Below are 23,773 nucleotides of genomic sequence, written 5' to 3'. Positions count from 1 at the left end.
TTCATTTTTATCGGGTTTATCATTCTCTCAATACAGATGTCTCCCGATGATATCGTTATCATCAATGACTCACATTTTCAGGATTTTTCGAAGATGTACACGACTAAAATTCATCTTTTGCAGTGTCGGATAATTATTTTTTTTTGTTCCACTTTTCTGTATCCATGACACTGACAGATTTGACAATAGACACAAATTGACAGTACGCAAACGCAGGCTGACCAAAACAGGCACCAAGACGCATGATCAAAAAGATTTTACACCGCTAGTCCGACGAGTGAATATCGATTATAAAATAGAACAAAGTTCTGCAACAAAAATGAGTCTAACATTTATAAAGGGCATTTGATTGAATTAAAAATTCATGATGCTAGGGAAGGCTGTGCTGTGTTTATCGACTCTACACTTTTACAGTGATTATTTTATTAATATTTAAGTGATGAACTATGGCATTTATGTGTGTGGAGAGAGTAGCCTGGGTGTATTGTGTGGTGGTAATTGCAGGTGTAGCGGCACAGGAGCAATGTACGGATTTGCGCGGTCGGTTGATTTCCCACGGCCTTCATTATGTGCCTGGCCCAGATACCTGTACGCTTTGCGTTTGTGACAATGGACTGCCTAAAGTTTGTAAGGCGGTACTATGTTCACCTCCACAGGTAAGCTGGAGCCACTTATAAATAGTAGCTGAATATGTCCCTTTTGTAATAAAAGAACTGTTGAATATAATAATTAACAGGAGTAATTTCAAAAGCAGCTATATCCAGAATTTTTATATCAATAGCATTGTTTGACCTTGGTTTATTTTTGAACTGGCTGCCTCCTCCCCTTTTGTTTTAACAATAATATAGGACAATACATTAGTAGTGTTTTGGTTTCTGTAGACACTATCAAACACAATAATCCATTAATAAAACACCTTTATTGAGGAAATCAGAAAGAAAGATAAACTGTTTATTTTTTTTCAACTTTTTTTTTTTCAATTTTCTAACTATATCTTTCAATAGAAGTAAATTACCAGCTTTTGATTTTTTGGTTCAATATTTTTGAATTTAACAGTAAGTAAACAGTACAAACATTTTTTTTTATATTTCAATAATGATATTGTATGCCACTTGAAAGTATACATTGCATTTATCTGCAGAGCTTAAGTTACATAGATATTAGTTTCACACTTTCTCTTTCAAAACGCAATCATATAATAATTTAATATTCTCTAATGTGCATTTTGTGGCTTTGTTAATGTATCTATGAAGATAAAAATTATATACATTTACCATTACATGAAATTATTAGTTAAGTACTTCTTAAAAAAAAAAAAGAATTTTGAGTCTGGAATACCTAAGGTCAGGATCCATTGGTGTTCAAATCCTGGATTCTTAGTTTGCACATATTGAGCTAAATTGAAAAAAGATATCTTAGTACTTAGTAGATAGTGATTTAGTTTGAAGTGTTTTTAAAATAAATCTAACCCCTTACAAAAAATCAGGCTATATAAAAAGTTATGTATATCTGGCATAGCTGGTAAATAGATGAACAAACCTGTTTGTTTAAATTGAAATTTCATCTACCACTGTGAAAGTCAAATTTTCATTTTCTATGCTTGTTATACAGAATTCCATCTTCACTTAAATTAAAAGTTATTTGACAAAAAATATATAATGTAAGTTTGTACATGTAAAATTGTCATTTTAAACAGGATTGTCGCTCATTCCGCGTGGGCAATACGTGTTGCGAATTCATTTGCCTCGACGATGTTGTGAAGCCGGCTGAAGGCGCGGAAGCTAATGTGCGCATGGCTGCTGGCGGCGCCGCAGCCGTCGTACTGCTAACAGTAGCACTCGTGGTGTATAGAGTGAGGAAGCAGAAGCGGCGCAGACCACCCCACGCTGATGATCAGAGGAGCTTGACTAGTATTGGGTAAGGAGTATTCAATATATTAACGTACGCATGGCAGCGGGTGGAGCCGCGGTAGTCGTACTGCTAACAGTAGCGCTCGTGGTGTATGGGGCGAGGAAGCAGAAATGGCGCAGGCCACCCCATGCTGATGATCAGAGGAGCTTGACTAGTATTGGGTAAAGATTGTTTTGTTGCTTGATGTATCTAGGGTGTTTCGTCATAATATAGGTATGTCTCTTTATTTTGTAAGCCAAATAAAATATTGGAGAATTTTCTTTTTCGCGCGGTTTGGCGCTCGTTCTTACGATAAAAAGCCTATATAGCTCTATAAATGGTCTATATAACATAAGAAGAATTTTTCAAATCAGACCAGTTGCCGGAATCTCCAGCTTTCTATTGTTACGTGACGGGTGTTGTTATGGTTAAATACGATCTATCTGATGATATTAGTGCAGCATCAATCATAAAAATAAACACCCAGTTACTAGGCAATTTACTTTTTCAGTGCGACAATTAAATTCGCGACACGCTATGCAGTAGAAACTGGTAGTTAAAAATGTTTCTAATTTAAAATTGCAATGAAATGTAACGTTACACACAAAATGTATTTGAATAGTTACGCTATACACAATTTCCAATAATATTCTATTCTTACGAAATAAACCAATGTGCGTAAGCAATATGTTAGTTATTAGGAATTGAGGCTATTCGATTTAAACATATCAATCAAACCTACACCTGAGACTTGTATCTATATCATAAAACCAGTTAAAACCGCACCGTCTTGATTGCATCTTACACCGGATATCGCAGATTGTATACCTACTTGCGTAACACATCGCCGTCCTCAATAATTAATATGTACTTGACGACTTAAACATAACATTAAGTGATGCTTTAAGACATCGTAATGATTCACGAAGTAATAATTTCCGCCATATACATACACGTGCGTTAATAAATAATTCCAGGATAATTAGATTATTTGATAGCTTGCTTTGTTCCTACCTATGTCATGCAACGAAAATCAGTGACATGAAAATGAAATCGCAGTTGGTACCGTTAACCAACAATTTTATTGTATGCCAGACAATGGCAGGACTGATTGCAATGTCCGCATTCGGTTGCTTATACAATCTATAGTTATTTACTCACAGTTTCTCTGTCATCCGATTGCCACATTTTTATAATCTATCTTGTTAAGTAAAAATACATCACAAAATCTGCTGCTAAGTGCAAAACTCAGCAATGACTAAACGAATTTCATTAAAATTTAGCGGGCTGGTATAATGAACTCTGAACACGGTTAAGGTTACTTATTCTTAGCTTGCTTGAGCTCAAGCCGGCGATGAGACTGTTGGAAAAATATAACATAGTATATTAATAGGAATGTACTTTCCTTTATGAGCTAAATATCTGTCTTACCAATAAACCTATTGTTCTATAAAGTATACGTTTAGGATGAAGATTCGTACGAGCATTCTTTACTCAATGTTTCCTTTTAGCACTCCTGCATATATAACACAATAGAGAAAATAAGTTTGTAAAGACATATAATATTTCCAGGTGTGTCCCTATTAGATTTTTACAACAGATTGCGTATACAATTCACGTTTGAGATCGATTTCATTCGTCCACGGTCCATAGGCATGAATCACGAATTCAATATTCTTTACGCAAAATTATTCTCGTAAGAATCATTTTAAATAATAAAGTACTACTTATAATGAATTGTTTGCCCATCACAATATCTATTTAAAATTAAATCACGGTGCACACCCAGTGTGCAGTTGACTCTAGGCATTAAATGCTGTGGGATACTGCAAACCATGGAGTATTTGCCCGTTTCTCTAGGTGAAGATCTTGGTACCACGCAAGTAATTTGAATTCATAATATTCATAAGTAACGATAATATTTAATTTATCTTCCAACAACCAGAGTTCGTATAATTGGATAATAATTTTGTCATAAATTTGCCTTGAATTTTTTGTTTTTTCTGGAGAACCAGGCCAAAAATTTGGACATTAAGGATATGCCAAAAGTTTCAGAAGGTGCTTTATACCTTTCTTTATTCTCAGGTACATAAGCGGCAGCATGGGCTACATGGGAGGCACTTGCGAGACGGCGCTGGCCGCGTGGAAACCGCCTAGCAATTATCTGCCACGGGGCGAGGCTCCACCGCCGTACGATGAGGCTATAGCTCAATGTCGACCTGAAACTATGAGGTACGAACCGATAATAATTATGTAGGTAATGTAATTTTAAACAGTAGCTTTTAGGGTTTCAGCAGCTTTCTCCCTTCTAATTTTGAGCTTTATTTTCGTGTGTAGCTTATTTTGCAACAACAACAAAAAAAAAAACGGTTTAAAAAATAAGGATGATTATCGATGTCTTGCAGCACGAGAAACGTGTGTTTAGCAGCAATAAGATTTGATTACCAATTTTTCTTTGTATGCTGAATAATTTTAACAGTCACGTTTCATCAGTCCAATCATTTAACATTTTTATAATTTCCAGAGTATCAAACGAGACATCTTACCACCGTACATACCCGGCAACCGTTGAGTCCATGGCGCGACCCGACGAATGTGCGAGCCACGGCTACGTGAACATCCCTCGCCCCGTCACACAGGTTACATATTATGTATGAGTTTGTTTAACCTAGTCCTGTAGCCTCTTACTAACATCTCTTGTCCCCCCTCAAAGTATCAAGTCTTTGCAAAAAGTATCTTATTACTTAGTTGAGTCTATGGTTCAGCCCGACGAATGTGCGAGCCACGGCTACGTGAACATCCCGCGCCCCGTCACACAGGTTACATATTATGTATGAGTTTGTTTAACCTAGTCCTGTAGCCTCTTACTAATATCTCTGCTTCCCCTTGTGAAAGTACCAAGTCTTTGCAAAAAGTATCTTAGGCCTTAGTTGAGTCTATGGTTCTGCCCAATGAATGTGCCAGCCACGGCTACGTGAACATCCCGCGCCCCGTCACACAGGTTACATATTTTGTATGAGTTTTTTTAACCTAGACCTGTAGCCTCTTACTAATTTCATTTACCCCTTGTAAAAATAGTTTTTGAAAGTCCTGAAATCCAGTATAAACCAGTTAGTCTTTGAACATAGCCGGACACTGGTGTAGAGTTATGATGCGTTCTGTCACACAAGCTACATATTATATTATTTAAACGTATAGTTGGCCGTCTTAGCTTATTTTTCTAACGAAGTCCACTACATACTGTATACTTTTCCTGTATATTCATCGACATCCTGTGGGAACTACTTTATACATATATCGGTAACGCCCACGGTTTCGTATCCGCTGATCTGTAACATTTGAACAAGCGTGGGTTGAGTTATCTTCCTCAACATACAAGTACATACTTAAATGTCATGCGTGAACCGATAGGCCGATAATTAGCAGTAATTAATAAGCCTTTGAAGTATATAAATTAATAGAGTTCGGAATAGGGTAAAATTATTACAAGCAAGCTTCGAAGTAAATATTTATTGTTGCTAGAAATAGGTGAAGTTACATTAGCTACGTTATTTCAGCAGTTAAAACATATCGTTTTGAAATGGACTTATTTCTAAATAAACTTTTAGGAAATGTTTATTTTTGTAAAATATATAAAAGATTTTAATCTGAGAAATAATTCGTAAAAAAAATGTTGTTAATGAATAACAACCGAATCAGTAAAATATTTTTTCCGACCAGTGAAATATTTTTTTATATCCGTTCAGTAGTTCCAGTAGAGTACAAACAATCATTTTTTCCTGTTATAATATTTGTATTGTGAACACTAGAACAAAAATATTTGTATTGTGAAGACTAGATAAATATGGAAAATGGTGGTTGTAAAACACTGGTACTCAGTTACATCCGGTTAGACTGGAACTTGGAAGCCGACCCCAACATAGTTGGGAAAAGGCTCGGCAGATGATGAGATAAATATAGCGTTTGTTTCGCAGATCGCGAACACACAAAATTGCTACAATGCTCCGTTGCTGCAGCCGGTACACCAACAAGACAACCGTGAGCCCGCGTCTATGCCTCACCACCCTCTCGCTCCTAACAGTAAGTTCATATTTCATACAAGCTTCGACCATACATAAGAACTTTACTTATGAGTTTTGTTTAGACCTTTCTAAAAACAAGTGGAGCCAGAAATAAAATAAAAACAATCTAAAATTCTTGAAAATACTAATCAGTACTTGTTTCATATTATAATTGTATGTCATTAAAGACATTATCTATTTTAATATTATGCTTAGTTATAACTTGTGTTTATCTTATCCGTTGCAAATAAGCGGTTACACAGGAAGTTTATTAAAAATGGGGTACCTAATACCTTACCTAATACCCTTTAAGGGTGGGTTACACCATTAAACACTACCCCTATAACGATAACTGAATCATAACTGCAGTCAAATCCCCAATTTGACAAATTGTAAACGTCAATTTTACATCTGTTATGGTATGGTAACCACCCCTAATATAATATTTTTATTCATTCTTTATTTCAGACAACTAGGGCCTATAGAAAAAACACAGACATAAGTGTATCATAACAATATCTATAAACATAAAATACAGACATATCTATCACTAATATTATTATTTTCGTTTCCCCAGTGGTAGGATTCCCCAGCGCAATCCGTCTGACGGGTTCTCTAGGCGCGATCAGCAACCGCGGCCTGCTGTCAGTCTTGCAGCGCGAACCGGACCACGAGCGACCGCATAACGTGCCCGGCTTCTATACCAACAGTGCTAATGTGCACACTTCGCTGTAAGTGATATTGTTTGTTTATTTTATTTATTTACAGACTGGTTATTAGGTACCAATGCTATATTGGTCTTTTAGGGGATTGAAGGGGATCTATTATGTCATTTGAGTAATGATGTTGAAGGCGAATATTGGTAATGACGGCTGTTCCCAAATAAGGAGATCGGCCAGCTGCGGAGGACAGAGTGCACAAGCGTTATCGCAGACACAACTGTAATCAGTATTCCATCACTCTCGTAGTTCGATGGGACAGCAATACGACACGACCGGAGAGAGATTAGGACGTGGTTGCTTGGAACCAAAGCTATTATTTGTCTGTCCTAGAAAGTTAATTCTGCCCCATATTCCGAGATTAGCTTTAGCAGAAAACATACTGCCAATGTCAAGTGACAATGCTTCATCATTAATCGTTTGAGCATTTTTTTTGTATTGAACTTGCTTGCACATGTCAGTCCGAGATCAAGGCGTTGTAGGCGATACAATTATACAATTAAAGTCATCAATTGGACCGACGCTCAGAGGTCCAATGTCGTCCGCGTACAATTTAATTCAATTGCACCAATTATGTTTAGCACGCACAATGGACGGTAGTGTCAAATGAGTCACGTCAATTTGGTAGCGTTTGCAACACAATGCTAAATAGTTTGTTTGTTTATACAACAGATGTAACATTACTGCCGGGTCTGATTGTCATAATATTAGTTGATATTGTTGGTATATTACTTGAGTCATAATATACGTAATTATTGTTTTATAGACTATGATGACGTCGTATGATTTACCTAATAAGAATAACGCCAGTAACGGATTTCATTTTATGTAAATTCTTCTGAGATTTGGACATTTTTACTCAGGGTTTTCTTGACATTTTCGCTTTCGAATTGGAACATGATTCTTTATATTTTTTGGGGAATTGCCATTAGGTAAACATGTTTTTTTGTGTCAAATAGTTTTTTTCCGATTGTTATCCCATATAAAATATACGCTCCAATCCATGGCAATAATATAACAGAAAAAAACTTATTTTCTATCTTCCAGTCACCGCACAATCCCGCGCATATCGACGGCCGTAGACGCGACGCTCCTAGACACGCCCATTTCGGGGTTCAACCGCGCCGACCGCTCCCTTCACAACGAGATCCGACGCTCGTTCCACAAGCCCAGCGAGAATAACCGACACAATGCCGACACTGGCCGAAGTATGCCGAGAAACCTCAACTTGGCATCAGTCAATGATATCTCCAGGAACATCGAACCGGTCTTGGATGTCGATACGTAAGTGTTAGTAGTACAGTCAACTTCAGGTCAGTGGTAACAGTTTTATAGGAAAGTCGTACTTATTACTATTGAGTTAAGGTGCATGACAGTTACCACTGATGTGCAGTCTACTGTACAATAATATTGCTGACTTGATGACAAAATGTTTTGAAATCTTAAGGTGAATGATGTTAGGTTATATTTTCCTATTGTTGAGAATGTTGATATTTATGTTCCGCTTTAACCCGTATCTTCCCAAGTCCTCAAAACTCATCTGATTGAAGCGAAACTTTCAGAATCATTTGTTAGTAGCCTAATTATCGATAATATGCAACAAAAAAAAAAATTTCGATTTCCGGTATTTCAGTTACAGTACCGATCCAAAAATGGAACAGTAGGAGAATATGCCACTGTATTTTATTGTTGGTATTGTGTGCTTTTTAGGAAGATTGCTGTAAATAATGAAAGATATTTATGAATAATCTTATTTATTTTTAGTATATAATTTTAGTATTTTTAGTATTTTATATAACATTTAGTATAACATTTAGTATTACAATTTTATTTCGTATGAAACGCAGGAGAACACTTTTGGTGTAGGGCGACGTTGCATTTGCCACATTTCATTGTCGTGTTTTTATGACATAAACCACAACGGTTTTGTTTATCACTTTTGATAATATGGTGTGCCTTTCCATCTAACCTAATATCAACTGGAACTCGTTTTATGATTGCTAGAGATGATCTTGGAATAGGCTTCTTTACTGAAGAAGAATTTTCAGGAAAAGTCTGAAGATATGTTGTTACAACATGTCTTGTAAATGACAAATAGTCATGCTGATTGTTTTGTGAAGCTGGCGATAATTTATATAACTGAAAAGCATTATTCATACATACATTTATAGGAAACATAAGTAGCTGCCAGTACCACCTCTTCAGGCGTATAGAAATACGATAGCATCCCACATTTTGATCCAAACGGTCGACACCGCCCATATATTTGTTATAGTTGACGATGCAGCGAGGTTGGTCGACGTCTTTCTTCTGCTTGTCACAGTAACGTTTTACCTTAGCTAAAGGCTCCACACCACATTCGGTTGAGGCAACGGTAACAATATTGTTGTCATTGTAACGTACGAGGGTGATGTTCGTCAGAGTATCTGTACACTGGTCAAAAGACCCTCTGCTCATTTTCTTCATATCTTTCGCTTCTTTCAAGGGTGCCTTTTCTACCCTATTTGCCCTAACCGTTCCCGTCGCATCGTGTCCTAATGTTTTATTTCATCCAACAAGGGTAAAGATGTAAAATAGTTGTCCATATAAAAGCTGTAAGTACCGGGCGGCAATTTGGATATGAGGTCTAAAACAACAGAAGCACCTACACCAAGTTCTGGGTGGGTATTTCCTGTGCTTGCCCCTTGATAAAGCTCTCCATATATCAAATATCCAAGACGAGTACATATAGACCAATTCTTATAACCGAACCGAATGGGTTTACCATGAATATGTTGCTTCGTCCCATGTTTCCCGAAATATGGAATCATGGATTCATCAATGCTTAGATTCCTGTCACCGGGATAATATTTTACCCATCTCTTATTGAGTAGATTCCAGAGAGGACGAACCTTCGCGAACTTGTCCTGTGGAGCTAAGTTATTATTATCGGCGACGTGAAAGAATCGTAATAGTTCTTCAAATCTGTTCCTAGGCATAGCAGCTGCCACACCTTGAAAATTACAATCAACACTTTGCTCCCAGTACATACGATATCTAGCAACACTGTTGTAACCAGACAGCAAGAGAATCCCTATAAATCGTTTTATTTCCTCAGTTGTAACTTTGAAATTGTGGTAACCTTTTTGAATAGCATTTTTTTCGGTTTCAGAGCGAATCAATTCAAAACGTCTTCGTCAAAAAAGTTCAAAAAAGTGAACAGGAGTATCTAGGTGTTCTAAGAAATGTGGTGGCTCTGATGTTTTCTCTGTCTTCACTGGAATATCTACTTTCCTCCACTTTCGGGTAGCTGGACATTTTTTTTTCTTTGCCGGTGGTTGTACTGATAAGTCGCCGTGTGTATTATTATCTATAGAAACTTCATTTGATACGCTTTCTATAATATCTAAATTAGACTGTGAAGATACAGTAGCCCTAAACTCAGCCTGTGCTAAGAGCTGCTGCCTGGACAGGTGATTTATGTTCGAAGACTCCTCATCTCCACTGTCTTCATCACTTTTGTCGTAATTATCTGGGGGTGTTATGTAAATATCTGCTGACAATACGTCATCGTTGTCTTCAAGATGCGATATTATGTCATTTACCGACAATCTAAAACAAAATAAACGCAAAATTCAAAAATAACAATTATGTCACTACATAAAATGTTCCATATCCATATTATCCTACTGATCCATTATTGGATCGGTACGTATAAAAGTAAAAAATAAATGTAAATAAGCTAAATGTGCATTTCACTGTCTTGCAATATGATAACTCAACTCCTAGCCGATATAAATACGATACAATAATTATAAATTATCTAAAAAAAAAACAAGAAATACTTACATTCGGCGATGAGACATTTTTTCACAATTTCCAAAAAATTCAGTGCGTAACAAAACACAAATTTCGCGGCCCACCGAGGATCTGACAAGTGAATATGGCGGCAAGAACTGTCAGTGCTGCCACCATAGACAAAAAAAATGGCTGCGTTCACGAAATTTTAGTAAAAAAAATATTAAACTAACCGATCCAATAATGGATCACTGGGATGATACGAGTCACCTGAGCGTTTTTTACATGACCATAATAAAAAATGTAACCGGCCAAGTGCGAGTCGGACTCGCGCACGTAGGGTTCCGTACCATCCAAACTATTATTCTATATACATACATATATTTATAGATATCGAGCAAAAATGAGTATGGGAGCCCCCCGAAATATTTATTTTATTATAGTTTTCAGTATTTGTTGTTATAGCGGCAACAGAAATACATCATCTGTGAAAATTTCAACTCTCTAACTATCACGGTTCATGAGATACAGCCTGGTGACAGACGGACGGACGGACGGACGGACAGAGGACCGAAAACAATAGGGTCCCGTTTTACCCTTTGGGTACGGAACCCTAAAAAACAAATCGGTTCGTAAACCACCGAGATATTTACGATTAAAATATAAAAAATACATGAGAATGTCCTTCTTTTGGGAAGTCGGTTAAATATGCATTTCTGTATGTTTGATTGCTGATCATCATCATTCCGTCTTATTAGAACTCTGTTACACAGAAGCCAAGCCCGTCTAAGCGGCGCCAACGGCTGGCGGGGCCGCACTCACAGCGAGGAACAGAACGTGGGCAGCGAGCGAGCACCATCCCCCGCCCCCGCGCCCGCGCCCGCCCCCGCGCCGCCCCCGCCCGCCCCGCACGCCCCGCACGCCGCCCCGCAAGTGCCGCCCCATGCGGCGCCGCAGCCGCAGCCGACGCTGCCGCTGACTGTTGATAAGGTAAGCTCTTAGCTCTTATAGTGGGGAGTGCGGAATTTAATGTCTGACCGAGTAAACAGTGTTAGTGATTTTGAATTCTAAGATATTTTTTTGAAAGATACAATTTTATATATTTTTATTTTTGTCTCTGAACATGACAAAACCATAAAAATATCAAAATCCAGAGGCTCTAGCGTAATATTCGTACTTATAACAACCAATAGAACCAAACTAGCCACGCACATAAGCTTAACTAGATACGTCATCACACCTCGAGACGGGCCCGCGGTCGTAGTAGTTGACAATGAGACCGTTTCCAGCCGTCATGCGTGTGCAGTTACGAGGGCTCGGCGCCGGGCGCGGAGGACGCCGACGACTATCGCAGCGAGTGCGAGAACTGCAAGTCTGCCAGCAGCTCTAGGTATGTATTATAATACTCTACTTGACAGTTGATACTTGTAAAATGATTAAATTTTCTCATTTGAATTGAAATGTGCTCGTATCGAAGTTGTATCGAGGAAGCGGACTTTTTGTGTCTATATCGAGTTAGGGCTCCCGCTCACGGGCCACGGGCCACAACCACTAAATGCCGCCACTAGCATATTTCCTGTAATTTTCATACATTTTATATGGTGGGCGCCGATGGCGGCCACACGCTACAAATCGTCGCAGCTTGCTTCTGGTGGTCCGCACCGGCCACTAAACGTCGACACAAAATTCTTCGTCGGAGTCCATTATGATTCTGCATGCCTGGGTTGAAAGTAGCGACCACCGCCTCAAGTGTCGACCATCGACCACAAGTGACTGACGCGCGCTTCAGTTACTTTTGTGGCCGTTTCTTGCCTCTGTGGCTGTCGCATGTGGCACGTGTGCGGCCGGTGCGGCGACACTAAGGCTGGAAACAGTGCTCGGCCGACGGCCAGTGCTGACCGTACGTCCGGACCGAATCACATAAATTCAGCTTTCCGGGAATTTATGTTATTTCAAATGTCTATTTTGACCGGGCTATGTGTGCGCGTTCATATGACTTGCCAGACATAACTACGTCGACTTTCGGTCAGCGCTGACCGTTTCCAGGCTTCCAGCCCGGAGCACTGTTTCCAGCCTTAAGAGTGTTGTATGTGCAGGTGGGTGCTGGAGGAGGGGTGGGAGCAGGGCGCGGAGGGGGCGGGCGGCACGCAGACGCTGCAGCGCCGAGCCCCGCCGCCCGCGCATGCGCCGCCCGCCGCCGCCACGCTGCCGCAGCCCGTCACCAAGCAAACGTACGTACTGCTCGCTTTGTTCCCATACAAAGAGTGCTCAACTTCATGCTGATCTTGCTCTGTCCAGCCTCTAAGTTTCCATAAAACTACTTGCATCCCTCAAAGCTATCGTATAAGCTACCAAAATAGATGAAGTTAAAAACCAGTGTAACTCATACGTAGGTTCGCCTTTTAGTAATGTTTTTGTTAATTATAAACTACCCTGTTTATATTGCAGGCGAACCGTGATGGGTCCTCCGTCGAACTGGGAGAACTGGTTCAACACGATCCCCGACTCCGATTCGGAGTCTGAGGAGGAGTAGGCCCCACAACCCTCGCTCAACAACGCACACCCACCTCACTCACGATATAGCTCCGTGCCATGGAGTACTGAGCAAATGGAGAGCGAATGTTCCCACCAAAATACGTGATACAGAGACCTACGCTTGTATGTCTGTAAGTAATTGCTTTTAGGCACTCCAGTTGTTCATTACTCTATGTTGAACGCGATATTTCAAACGTCGTGATCGATAATATGAGTCAACCGTCATTCGGTCATTGTAAATGACAGGTCCTTTGTTTGAAATATTGTGTATAACGGATCGTACATCCGACATTTCTTTTTAATTGTAAGTTTGAACCTTAGATATTTATTAAATTCGTCACTCCTTTTTTTGATGAAGTAAAAGAATTACGCCAATATTTTTTTTAAAGATGGCTATTTAATTCGATAGTTAGTGCTAGATTAACGATTTAGAATTCTTATTCTGATTTGCTTATAAAGCAAGATATTTTCTGATTCTGCATGCCGTTTCGAAGTACCTTGTTGTATTTATTAACATTCCTTTGATGATATTAAGTTTTTTTTACACTAACAACCATTGTTGGTTGCTTTGCTATTGCACATTTAATGTGTTATTGTATTACGTTATTATTATTATTTGTTGCATAATATACTTCGCCTATGTATTAAATACCAAAGATTTGTTATGTTTCATGTATATTGTGTTGTAATTTTTTTCTATTTCAACTGTCTTTGCCGTGGTGGTTATGGACTCGAATTTAATCGCTTATTAAATAATTAAAACGAAACAAGTGAAGTACAAGTTTCGATGTCGATGTTTTACTGTTTTTTCTATTGTTTATATAAAAATCAGCAGTACTTTAGCAATATGTTATGATTGACTGTTTACTTTTTTTGCGAACCACGGCGGAGACAGAATACTTTAAGCTATTTGTTGTTAATTTATACTAAAGTACCATAGACCTTGTGTGAGGATACAAAATAATTTTATAATAGCTCTAAGTATACTTATATAATAACGACAGTATTTTACGAATAGTGTTGTCACAAAATTGATGTCGAAATTTCTCGTTCAAATATAAATCAAAGCTCTCTAGTTTTGAATATTTTCATAGATTACATAGTGCCAAAAAAGAACTGACATGTGGAATACTGAAGATGTAGTAGTGTTGGCCATATAAAACGTTATCTCCTGGTTTTGAATAAAATATAATATAATTGAACATCATTACTCCAATATAACATTTTTGCTTCATATAGATGTACAGGGATAAATTGCACATGTGTGTCTCTGATATTCTATATTGTCATTCATAATACTTTTCCGGAAAATCGGTTGATTTCCCAACCATATACAATTAAACACTATTTGAAATTAAATACTTTTAAATAAATAATGTCAAATTAATGACGGACAGTATTTAAGATATCGATTTTAAATTACGCGAGCGCCCGATCCGAACGATTCGATCTAACGATAAAATATTTTTTATTTAATATTATTCAAACGCATAATATTGGTGTTACAAATGGACCGTTGAAGTAATGCTAGTTTTTGGATTCTCGAATTTCAAGCCCATCGGAAGATTATAATGTAAGTCGAACCAAAGATTGTTGAATAAAAATGTGATTGATATCATTTTAGTGTTATAGAATTTGCATTGTAGATGTTCAGGCTCAATAATAGAAATAATAGAATCAGTTGACTTGCATCATTGAGATATTACAAATATTCAAAATATGGAACATTAAATACAAAAGTCTAGCTATATATTTTTGTCTAATAAGATTAATATAAATGAGTAAGAATTATTCATAATAATAGGGAGTCTAGAATATTTGTAAGTGATTAATATTTTCCCTTTATTCGCCCACCCGTTTTGTGTTTCATCATTAAGGTCTGTAGGCAGTTCGGAAGAAAGAAAATAGAACATTAAATAGTCTGACTTTCAGGGTTGTAAGTAATAAATAGCACGTGTATAAATATTTAGTGATGTAAAATATCGGAACATACTGCAGCAGTGCTTTTCATTCGTTATGTTGAGTCAATTTTGCTGATCGCTAGTAGAACGCGTCTGATGTGTACCCGTAGTTAGGATGTTTAAAAAGTTCAACGGTTTTTTTTTTTCAGAAATCGATAAAGAATCTCTAAAAGAAGTTTCAAATAAATGGGGAATGGTACCACGAACTGGAGATTGTAAAACAATTTTTTTTCTGGTTATTGACGTTTCCGGAGGCTAAACCATTTGAAAAAATAATTAGACAGCTAGGAGGGTAAAAATGTTAGGTAGATGGAAAACGTGAAAGGGGTGATCAATCTTTTTAAATTATATTCAAATAATAACATTCACAGATATTGGCCAGATTTTAATGGAATGGATTAGTGGATCGAAGTTTTTGTTCTATGGATTAAATAGAGTAAAATAAAATTCAATTGATATTTTACATTTCATTGTCTACCATAAGCAATAAACCTTGATCGAGAGGTGCACCGTTTAAATAAAGAATTATTATAGATACGAGTAGTATTATATATTTTTGTCTACTTTAATGTAATTCGTAAGACTTTATGATATCGTTCATTAATCATCATTGCCCATTGAACTGTTATGATTGACTCGTAAAGTTACATACAGGTATAGCGATAATATAGACCCACCGAACAAATTGTTCACATCTGCCATGCTGGCTTTAATAAATGTTGCCATTTTAAGACAGTTACCAAGAAAAACGGGAGTTAAAAGTTTGTCTTTCAAATGAAAATACTTAGTCTTCAATAGTTTCTATGGCACAAAACCAAAAAATATGACGTGACATGGCAGATTTTTATAAATAAAATGTGTAGTTTATAGATTTAGATAATTGAATTTTTCATTTCTGTTAATAATGTCCAAAGACGGCATAGACAGCTCGGTGGGTCTATAATAAATCAATACAAACCAAAAGAAATCATCGTAACATTTCTGTGGGCAGTGATATTCCCCTTTTTCTTGCATTCCACTCATTCCACGTACAAATATTTTCTCATGTATTGACCGTCTGCAAATAAATGTGGCGTGAGCAATTCGCTAACGTCTGAACGGGTAGAGCAGTATTACAACATTCCCGAACCAAATATCTTTGTTTAGATATTATTGAAATAAACAAGTTAATGGAAATGTGAACTTTTGTTTTATTTCATAACACAACGAAGCTTGTATTTATTTACAACAGGTATTTTATAAGTAACATGGCAGTAAGTATAGAGAGCATTGATTTGGAGGCAGTGATGTGTGATGCGGCGTCTTCCTTCTCAGGATCTGGTAACCAGGGACCGCACTGTCTGTAACCAGCCTCCTGCAGAACATAAGAAAGAAAATAGTTATAGATTTTGAATTGATTGGTCGTTACAAGGTCCGCTTCGACCGCTTCTTAGAATGAGTATGTTAGTTAAGTACAATTTTCGTTTAGGCATAATTCAATGACTTTGATAATCATTTTAATAATAATTGTATCTGAGACGGATGCATAACGGACTGATTTTAAAACTCGATAAAAATTATTATGTAGAGGTGTATCGAATTAACAAATCAATGGCACAGATTATATAATAGTTGCTATGTCAATTGTGTCAAAGTTAAATGAAATGTGAAAAAAAATGTTTTTGTTCTATTAACTTTTTATAACCAAACATCTTATGATGCTACGTCCTAAAGTGACTGAAAAGAAAGCTAGGTTAGACCATATTTTTGTGTGACCTGTGAGTATCGGTGCGGATAGCAATGCGCGGATGGCATGCGCGCGGGCAGCGGCACGCGGTTGCGCCAGCACGCGAGGCGCGACGCCGAGTTCTGCCACACGCCCTGCACTGCCGGCTCCTCTTCTATGTACTGCGAACATAGGGTGCTTACATAAAGAAACAGGTTTCCGGTACAGACAAACCTGTACGGGTAGGTACCGATCAGTGCAGGTATAATATTTCAATACATTTCTATACAGGTTGTTTACCTGTTTCTTTACGTAAGCACCCATAGACAGGATTCGAGAGTGTCAGTGCCTCTTACGGTACGTCATAAGTAAGCGCTCTGGATGCGATAGCGAAAAAAAACGATCACTAAATTTATTTAAAGTACGTATTTTATGAGACGTGATGCAGTACCATAGTTTAAATATAATTTCCAGTATGGCACGGTGCATGGTCCATATTTGAATTCGCCGGACGAACCCTTAGAACTTTGTTATAATTATAACGCGGTCCCACTAAGGTAAAGCGGTATTCGCGTGAAAGTTCAAGATTTTATGTAGGTAACTTTAAACCATTTCAGATCCGTTTCACCGACTACCGTATCTAGTTAAGTGTAATTGCATAATTATAATTGTAGCGTCAATAATTACCGGCTCTAATCAACAATAGGATTTCAATACACATTAGGTACCTATTAATATGGCGTGACGATTAGTCGGTTTATTTACCCAATATCGAATAGATGCAATCGAATGTTAAACGATTGATAACTTAATCTCTGCACAGCCTGAACCGGATTTATTCAATAGTCTTTTCTTCAATCCTTATGTTACCTACTCTATAGTCGTTTCTGGTTAGTGGTATCCTAAATCTATGTATAGTTTTGGCCCAGACCACCATATTATAAAACGTGGTTTTAAGAAGTCCCCGGTTTAGTAATAGGTTTAGTCCACTAACTTTGTTCGGGACGGTGGTTTACGCGTGGTACAAAAACTGGTACTTTTTAAAAACCACGTTTTATAAAAAAGGTGTGGAGAATCTGAGGTCTTTTTCAACCCAAATAGATATCCTTCAGAATAAATGCTAAAATTAATAAACAAGCAAATTGACTTTGTATTTAAGCAAGATTTTAGTAAGGTATCATTGGGATAACTTTTGGAAAGTATGCACAAACCGGTTCATTGATGAGTGGGTCGTTGACTGGTTGCCCCTTGAAAGGGCACAGGTTGTATACAGCCACAAGAAGAAGATTGGTTTTTGGTACACGAGCCGCAACTAGCGGCCAATCACACGGCTTAGCAGGCTTCTTGAGGGCTTCCCGAGCTTTTGGCGTGTCCTGCAATGTAAAAAAAATATATAAATTTTAAGAAAATTCGGATCTCCATTGTCTTAGCCGCAAAGCAGGTATACCTTCCTATTGCATTGATAAAGAAATTGGTAATCAGTCTACACATTTTTATGTCGGGTAGCTTTAGCTACTATAAAATCTAGCTTAGCGGTATGGATAGGATTTACTTTTTATTATTTTTAGCATCGTCAGCATTGTCTGATGAAATAGTTAGGTACTTTTGATATATTTTAAGCAACGCGTCATGATAATTTTGGGGCTAATTTATAAATTCGATCTACGATTAGGAAAATACCTAAGAAATCGTCATGTTTGGATACTTATTACTTATCAAATCAATTATATTTATCTGAACATATTTTTTACATATGCCTTACATGTAAAGATGTTATTAGATAGTGCAAGAACATGAATATTAGATTAATTAATATTTGGGACACATTTCCTACTTTTTTAAATTAAAAAGACAAGCTTTATGCATTTTAATCGTATCTTATATCTATAAGATGCTCTCATTGTTTGTAAAAACTTGTTTTGATTTTAGAAGAATCTTCAATTACTAGGACTTTCAGTGTAGTGTACCTAATGCATAATTTTTCGAAATGTGTAAAATCACAACCAGCCTTCAGGAGTTCAGGTAGGCATCGATCCATGAATGATAAAACACTGGTAATCAGTTGCAACTAGTTAGACTGGAAGCCGACTCCAAAATAGATGCTATCCAGATTATAGATATAAAATCAGGATCTATCGCGGCATAACATGTTCTCTTATAGTTATCGGCACGGATATTGAGCCCTCGGCGGAAGAGTGGGGATCGCTTTGCGCACTGTACACATAAGGCAATAAACCAATAAATAGCTTCTGCGCAGTTGAAGGTCAGGGCTCAATATCCTTGCCGATGATTATACTTACCTGTAACAAATACAGCGCTCTAGAGCGATCACAAGCTGCGAATCTAGTTCTGTTGACGAGCACGCGATCGTCGTACAATGTCTCGTACTTCTCTCGCTCGTAGTCGCGCCACAGGCGATGTTTGCGCTTTTGTTTCTCTTGCTCTGTGTCCCCCGATACTAGGGTTATACAGCCTGTGGAAATAGTATGGGAAAACTTTTAAACTTAATTCACCAATGTAAAGGTAATTAATCTATAGAAATAACTCAACTTGTAAGACTGAATAGTCTAGTGACTTATAATGATAAATTAGATATTGCATGCGGTTAAGGTATGCCGTATGGATAATCATTTTTGAAAATGAGTTGGTGATAAGTTAACATCAGTATGTATTTTTAGAGATAGCTATGTATAATAACAAAAGGGTCTCATTTATTGCTTTGTCACTACAATTTTAACCAGATACTGTCAGGTATTTATTGGCAATTTAAAGTAGGTGTATCTAGTTAATAGCTCACCAGAACTAAGAATTGTGATAAGAGCAACCATCTCCTGCGTAACTCGTAGGATAAGGCTAAATGATCTCCAAATAGAGTTCAGTATTGACGGCACCATCTGAAAATATACCACGAGAAGTATTGACAGTCAACTGTAATCTAAAATTACGTACTGTTGTTTCTAAATTATATTACAAAGTGAGAAGGATATAATTTGTTTGAACTTCTCTCCTTGATTTATCTAAGCTTCAGGATGCTTGAATTTGTTATTAAAAATAAGAATAGTTGCATGCCACTTTATATGGAAAGTCAAGAAACACAATGCCTTCTACAAATTAAATCTTCATAAAGTAATCACAAACTTACAGTAACAGCCGCACTGTAAGGCTCATCTTGAGGCGGGAAGCAAACTCCTTGATAATCATGTATCCAGTTGAGTTCAAACACGCTTTCATTAAGCAGAGCTGCCATAGCCGCCGGGTAGACTGACGCAAAGTGTTCCCGGAGTGGTTCGTCGGGCTCCCCGGTGACGTTCCGGCCTTCCCGAGCCACGATCCAGCCGTACTCGTCGATGAGGACGCACGACCATGTTATGCCGTCACATCGTTGTGGACAGTCACCTTCATTACACTAGAATGGAGCAATACAACCTACACTGATGTCCATACAAGTGAACGTCATAGTTTCGTTTCAAGATTACGAATTGTTTGCTTTGTAAGACTACGCCTACACTTTTGCTACGAAGTCTATGGCGTAGGCGTCGTAGCACTACAATAGGCGAGCGTAGCTGCTACGAGATTCTTGAAATTTATTTTTTGGTTGATTTATCAAGTTTTTAACAAGAGCCACTAAAGACATTATTTTATGAATATTGGTTTGTGAAATCATTACTTCATTATTTTTCCCTTTACCTATATGATTTCAGCAGATTGCAAAGATTAGATTCACTGATAAGCAAATCATCGTATTCAGCACTAATGTAGATTTGATAGAACACGTTTTAGTAATACCGGAAATCATGTAAAAATCTTGTTTTCATTAATATAAGGAATCTTCCAGGAATAAAATATTTCTATTGGGTTTAATTATATTTCCCGGTTTTTTTATTTGTTGATTGATTATTATTCGTTGTACGGGCACCAAAAATAATAATTTGTTTTTTCTGACCACTTTATACATGTAGAGACGTGTGTTACCGTATTTGTGGTAAAAAGTTCAAGGTATTTATACTAAGGGCACGTCTACACGGTGTATGTAGCTGGAGCAAGTTAACATGCGCAAGTGACAAGTGACAAGAGCACGCGGGTGGGTATTTTGCTGTGGTACATGCGCGAGTCGCTGGACCCGCAAGTTTTTAAAATGCATGTAACCTGCGCATGTACCTCAACATGCGCAAGCTACCGTGTAGATGCATCCTAACGTCAAGTTTATGTTCTTAATATGTAATTTCTATTTTCAACATGTCATCTCATGAGCGATTACTAACTCATGTTTCTTATTCGTTTGACCAAGGGCTGGCTTTTATTTCTCCCAACGTTTAAGCGAATTAATTATTTTAATATATTAATTAATTAAGCGAATGCAGCTTGACAGCGATGAGGGCCAATTTTTCGACGCTCTTTATTAGTTTTAAGTTTCTTTATTTATCTTTTTAAATAAAATGATCTCACAGGGTAGTTGGTGATTTTGTCCAGCAGGTTGGCAAGATGCTGTGGATGGAGGTGGTAGCCGGCCACGCCGATCATGCCGTGTTCAGGGGAACCCAGCGTACGCGCAGCCGTCAGCCATTCCGAACGAATCGTGAACTGGAAACGTAGAAAACACGTCTGGAGAAGGGGCTCACTTATAGTTTGTTAATCGCCAAATAACCCGGTTATAATACTGTTTTGTTAGTAAGTAAATATAACAAAATCATCAGTTTAAATCATAGTTGTGTAGTGTTTTGTTTGTGACTTTGGATTGAGACGACATTTACACCAGTAATGCTGTTTCTGCTTTTCGAAGCTTTTTCTATCTTTTGTAATACATATAGTAGAGGATCGTATTTTATTATATTCTTTGTAGATTATCTTGAAATGCTTCTACTAGAAAAAATATTATGGTACTAATTACATAATTACGGTAGGTACAAATAATTTGAACTTTATTTTTCTTTTGTAATTTTTGTAACTTTTGTAATTTCCACACCAGAATAAGGAAATTTTATTAGTCATAGTATTTTTTTGATCAACAGAGTTGTTTAGTTGATTAACTCTAATTAGATCTTTATCAACACATTTTGATTAACTGATAAAAATCTTGATCTTATGCGATAATCAATGAAAATTAAAATGTTCTAAGAAAGTGCGTATATCCGCGTTGCTAACATGATAATTTACTCTATATTACTCTATAACTAAGTAATAGAGAAATTACTTTTTTTGTATTTAAGTAAGTAAGAAACTTGCTCAAAGGTTTACCCTTTAAATAACAAACAATAAATTCAACATCATTACATGTGAAGTAAGTAAGTAGCATGAAGAATTTCCGGTCCGATAAGGTTTTGGAATTCCATTTTGTCAAAACATTGCGTCACTTTCCTTTTATCTAGATTTTATTTATTATACAGGTGGGCACTCCAGTTTTCGTACTTTCCCGAATACAATATTCGTATTTTATATAAATAAAAAGTTAACAATTTACAATACATATTTACAATAAAAATCAAAAACTATCCTAGTAAAACAAACAACTAAAAAGCGTCAAAAAATTCGTCCCCATCGCTGTCAACTGGGAGCGTGCCCAAGAGGCTGGCAGCATTACCTCGTTGGATCGCCATGCTGATTCTTTGTCCGAGGTAATAGCCAGCCTTCTGGTCACGAGAAGCGTCAACCAGCCGCCTAGAAAGATCTTTAAATAGAATGTGGGCATTCGGACCCCACGACCCGAGGGTTTCAACCCCAAACGGTTCGAAAATATAGTTTCCGACAAGGCCACTATATTAACGTTTAAAGTTAACATGGTTTATATTTAAAAGGAAAATGCTCAATTTCCTTTTGCAAGGTAATTTACTGCAACAACGCCCTGGGTGTGTAATATTTATATTGACGCCAAGTGGAAAGCCGAAGTGCATTAAAAAAAAATTACGTAGGAGACTTTCTTATGTATCAAACCCAGATATCTCAAAAGGCCCCACTCTGATACCTCATTTCTACATCTATCGTCAATACTCCAAAATGGCCAATAATGGCCCTAGTTGTCACTGCCAGCAAAGTACTTACAGGTGGGGGTCTATTCTTAGTGATGCGCAACTTGCCGATGGGTTCAACGGGCGCGTGGACTATAAGAGTGTCAGGTGAAGCGGCGGCTCGTTTGTACCACGCCTCGGCCGGCCCGCCCGCCCACCACGAGCCGGGCGGTGGGTCTGCGAGTGCGCTGGTAGCGTAGAACTGTTGCCATCGGGTTAGACCACTCTCTGAAATCATAGGGGCAAAAGGAAACGATTTTATATTTAAATTGATATTTACTGCCATATAGTTATCGGCACGGATATTGAGCTCTCGGCGGAAGAGTGGGGATCGTTTTGCGCACTGTACACTTCTATACATATTCTATACATATAATAAAATGATAGGAAAGTCAAAACTGTACATTGAATATTTTTTTTAAAGAATACTTGGGGGGTGATCCATAATCGATTCTGAACCCAAATATGTAGTTTGTAGAATTTTTGTCTGTATGTCTGTTTATCTGTTTGTCTGTATGTTTGTCCCGGATAAACTCAAAAAGTACTGCATGGCTTTAAATCAAATTTTGCATGACTATTACCTGGGGGCCGGTTTAACACATAGGCTATATATTATCACGCTATCACCTACGGGGGTTGAGCAATGAACGATTAAATAAACGAAAATTCTATATTGCCCACGCAGACGAAGTCGCGGGCTAGTAAGGTAATAAACCAATAAATCGCTTCTGCGCAGGTGAAGGTCAGGGCTCAATATCCGTGCCGATAACTATACTAATTTGGAATAAAATAGTTAACTATAAGTATTTTGATTATGTACTGTCACTGTTACAGCCTTTTTTATCGTCCCACTCCTGGGGACAGGCCTCCTTTTACACGGAGAAGGATTGAGCGTTAATCACTATGCTTGCTCCATGCGTATTAGTTCATAACCTATCATGCCTGCAATATCCTATTAACTCTTCAAGATGCAATCTGTATCGATCAATCAATGTATGTTATTATAGAGTATCTAGATTCAGATAGCAGACATTATGTTCGCATTTTGTTACTGTTGCAAGACGTATGTAAATATCAAAATATGCTAGGCAAGGGTCGAAAAGTTTTCTGGAAAACAAATGGC

At 37.5% G+C, this 23,773-nt stretch overlaps 2 protein-coding genes and 1 long non-coding RNA gene across 5 annotated transcripts in view; 1 reads left to right on the top strand and 2 right to left on the bottom strand.

The window, feature by feature from the left end:
• The first annotated feature begins 183 nt into the window (after positions 1-183).
• On the top strand, positions 184-16,125 carry LOC110370352 (uncharacterized). 3 transcript variants are annotated; one of them, XM_064038993.1, is made up of 12 exons: positions 184-413; positions 505-656; positions 1,697-1,917; positions 3,976-4,122; positions 4,415-4,529; positions 5,865-5,970; positions 6,529-6,682; positions 7,718-7,954; positions 11,221-11,437; positions 11,737-11,837; positions 12,544-12,678; positions 12,896-16,125. In XM_064038993.1, exons 1-12 carry the CDS (start codon positions 365-367, stop codon positions 12,978-12,980), a joined length of 1,719 nt encoding a protein of 572 aa, XP_063895063.1. In that variant the 5' UTR covers positions 184-364; the 3' UTR covers positions 12,981-16,125. The 3 variants fall into 3 exon arrangements, with proteins under 3 accessions (XP_063895063.1, XP_063895062.1, XP_063895064.1); XM_064038992.1 differs by having other exon boundaries at positions 4,415-4,541; XM_064038994.1 differs by lacking the exon at positions 12,896-16,125 and having other exon boundaries at positions 185-413; positions 4,415-4,541; positions 11,754-11,837; positions 12,544-12,679.
• Positions 8,408-10,704, bottom strand: LOC135118055 (uncharacterized). The gene is made up of 2 exons (XR_010277331.1): positions 10,499-10,704; positions 8,408-10,261 (listed from the first exon to the last, which is right to left on the bottom strand). It is a non-coding gene; the product is annotated as an uncharacterized LOC135118055 (long non-coding RNA).
• Positions 16,116-23,773, bottom strand: part of LOC126055872 (voltage-dependent calcium channel subunit alpha-2/delta-4-like) — a 21,409-nt gene continuing 13,751 nt past the window's right edge. The window contains exons 18-25 of the mRNA XM_064038991.1: positions 22,685-22,878; positions 21,095-21,229; positions 19,791-20,054; positions 19,446-19,542; positions 18,949-19,121; positions 17,860-18,021; positions 16,699-16,830; positions 16,116-16,297 (exon numbers count right to left, since the gene is read on the bottom strand). Coding sequence (XP_063895061.1) covers positions 16,166-16,297; positions 16,699-16,830; positions 17,860-18,021; positions 18,949-19,121; positions 19,446-19,542; positions 19,791-20,054; positions 21,095-21,229; positions 22,685-22,878 — 1,289 coding nt within the window. The 3' untranslated portion in view covers positions 16,116-16,165. The remainder of the gene's footprint in view (positions 16,298-16,698; positions 16,831-17,859; positions 18,022-18,948; positions 19,122-19,445; positions 19,543-19,790; positions 20,055-21,094; positions 21,230-22,684; positions 22,879-23,773) is intronic.

The sequence above is a fragment of the Helicoverpa armigera genome, chromosome 17 (genome assembly GCF_030705265.1).
Source record: "Helicoverpa armigera isolate CAAS_96S chromosome 17, ASM3070526v1, whole genome shotgun sequence".
NCBI lineage: Eukaryota > Metazoa > Arthropoda > Insecta > Lepidoptera > Noctuidae > Helicoverpa > Helicoverpa armigera.
The sequence above is the reverse complement of the archived record's forward strand: the minus strand, read 5'-3'. Positions and strand labels throughout refer to the sequence as shown.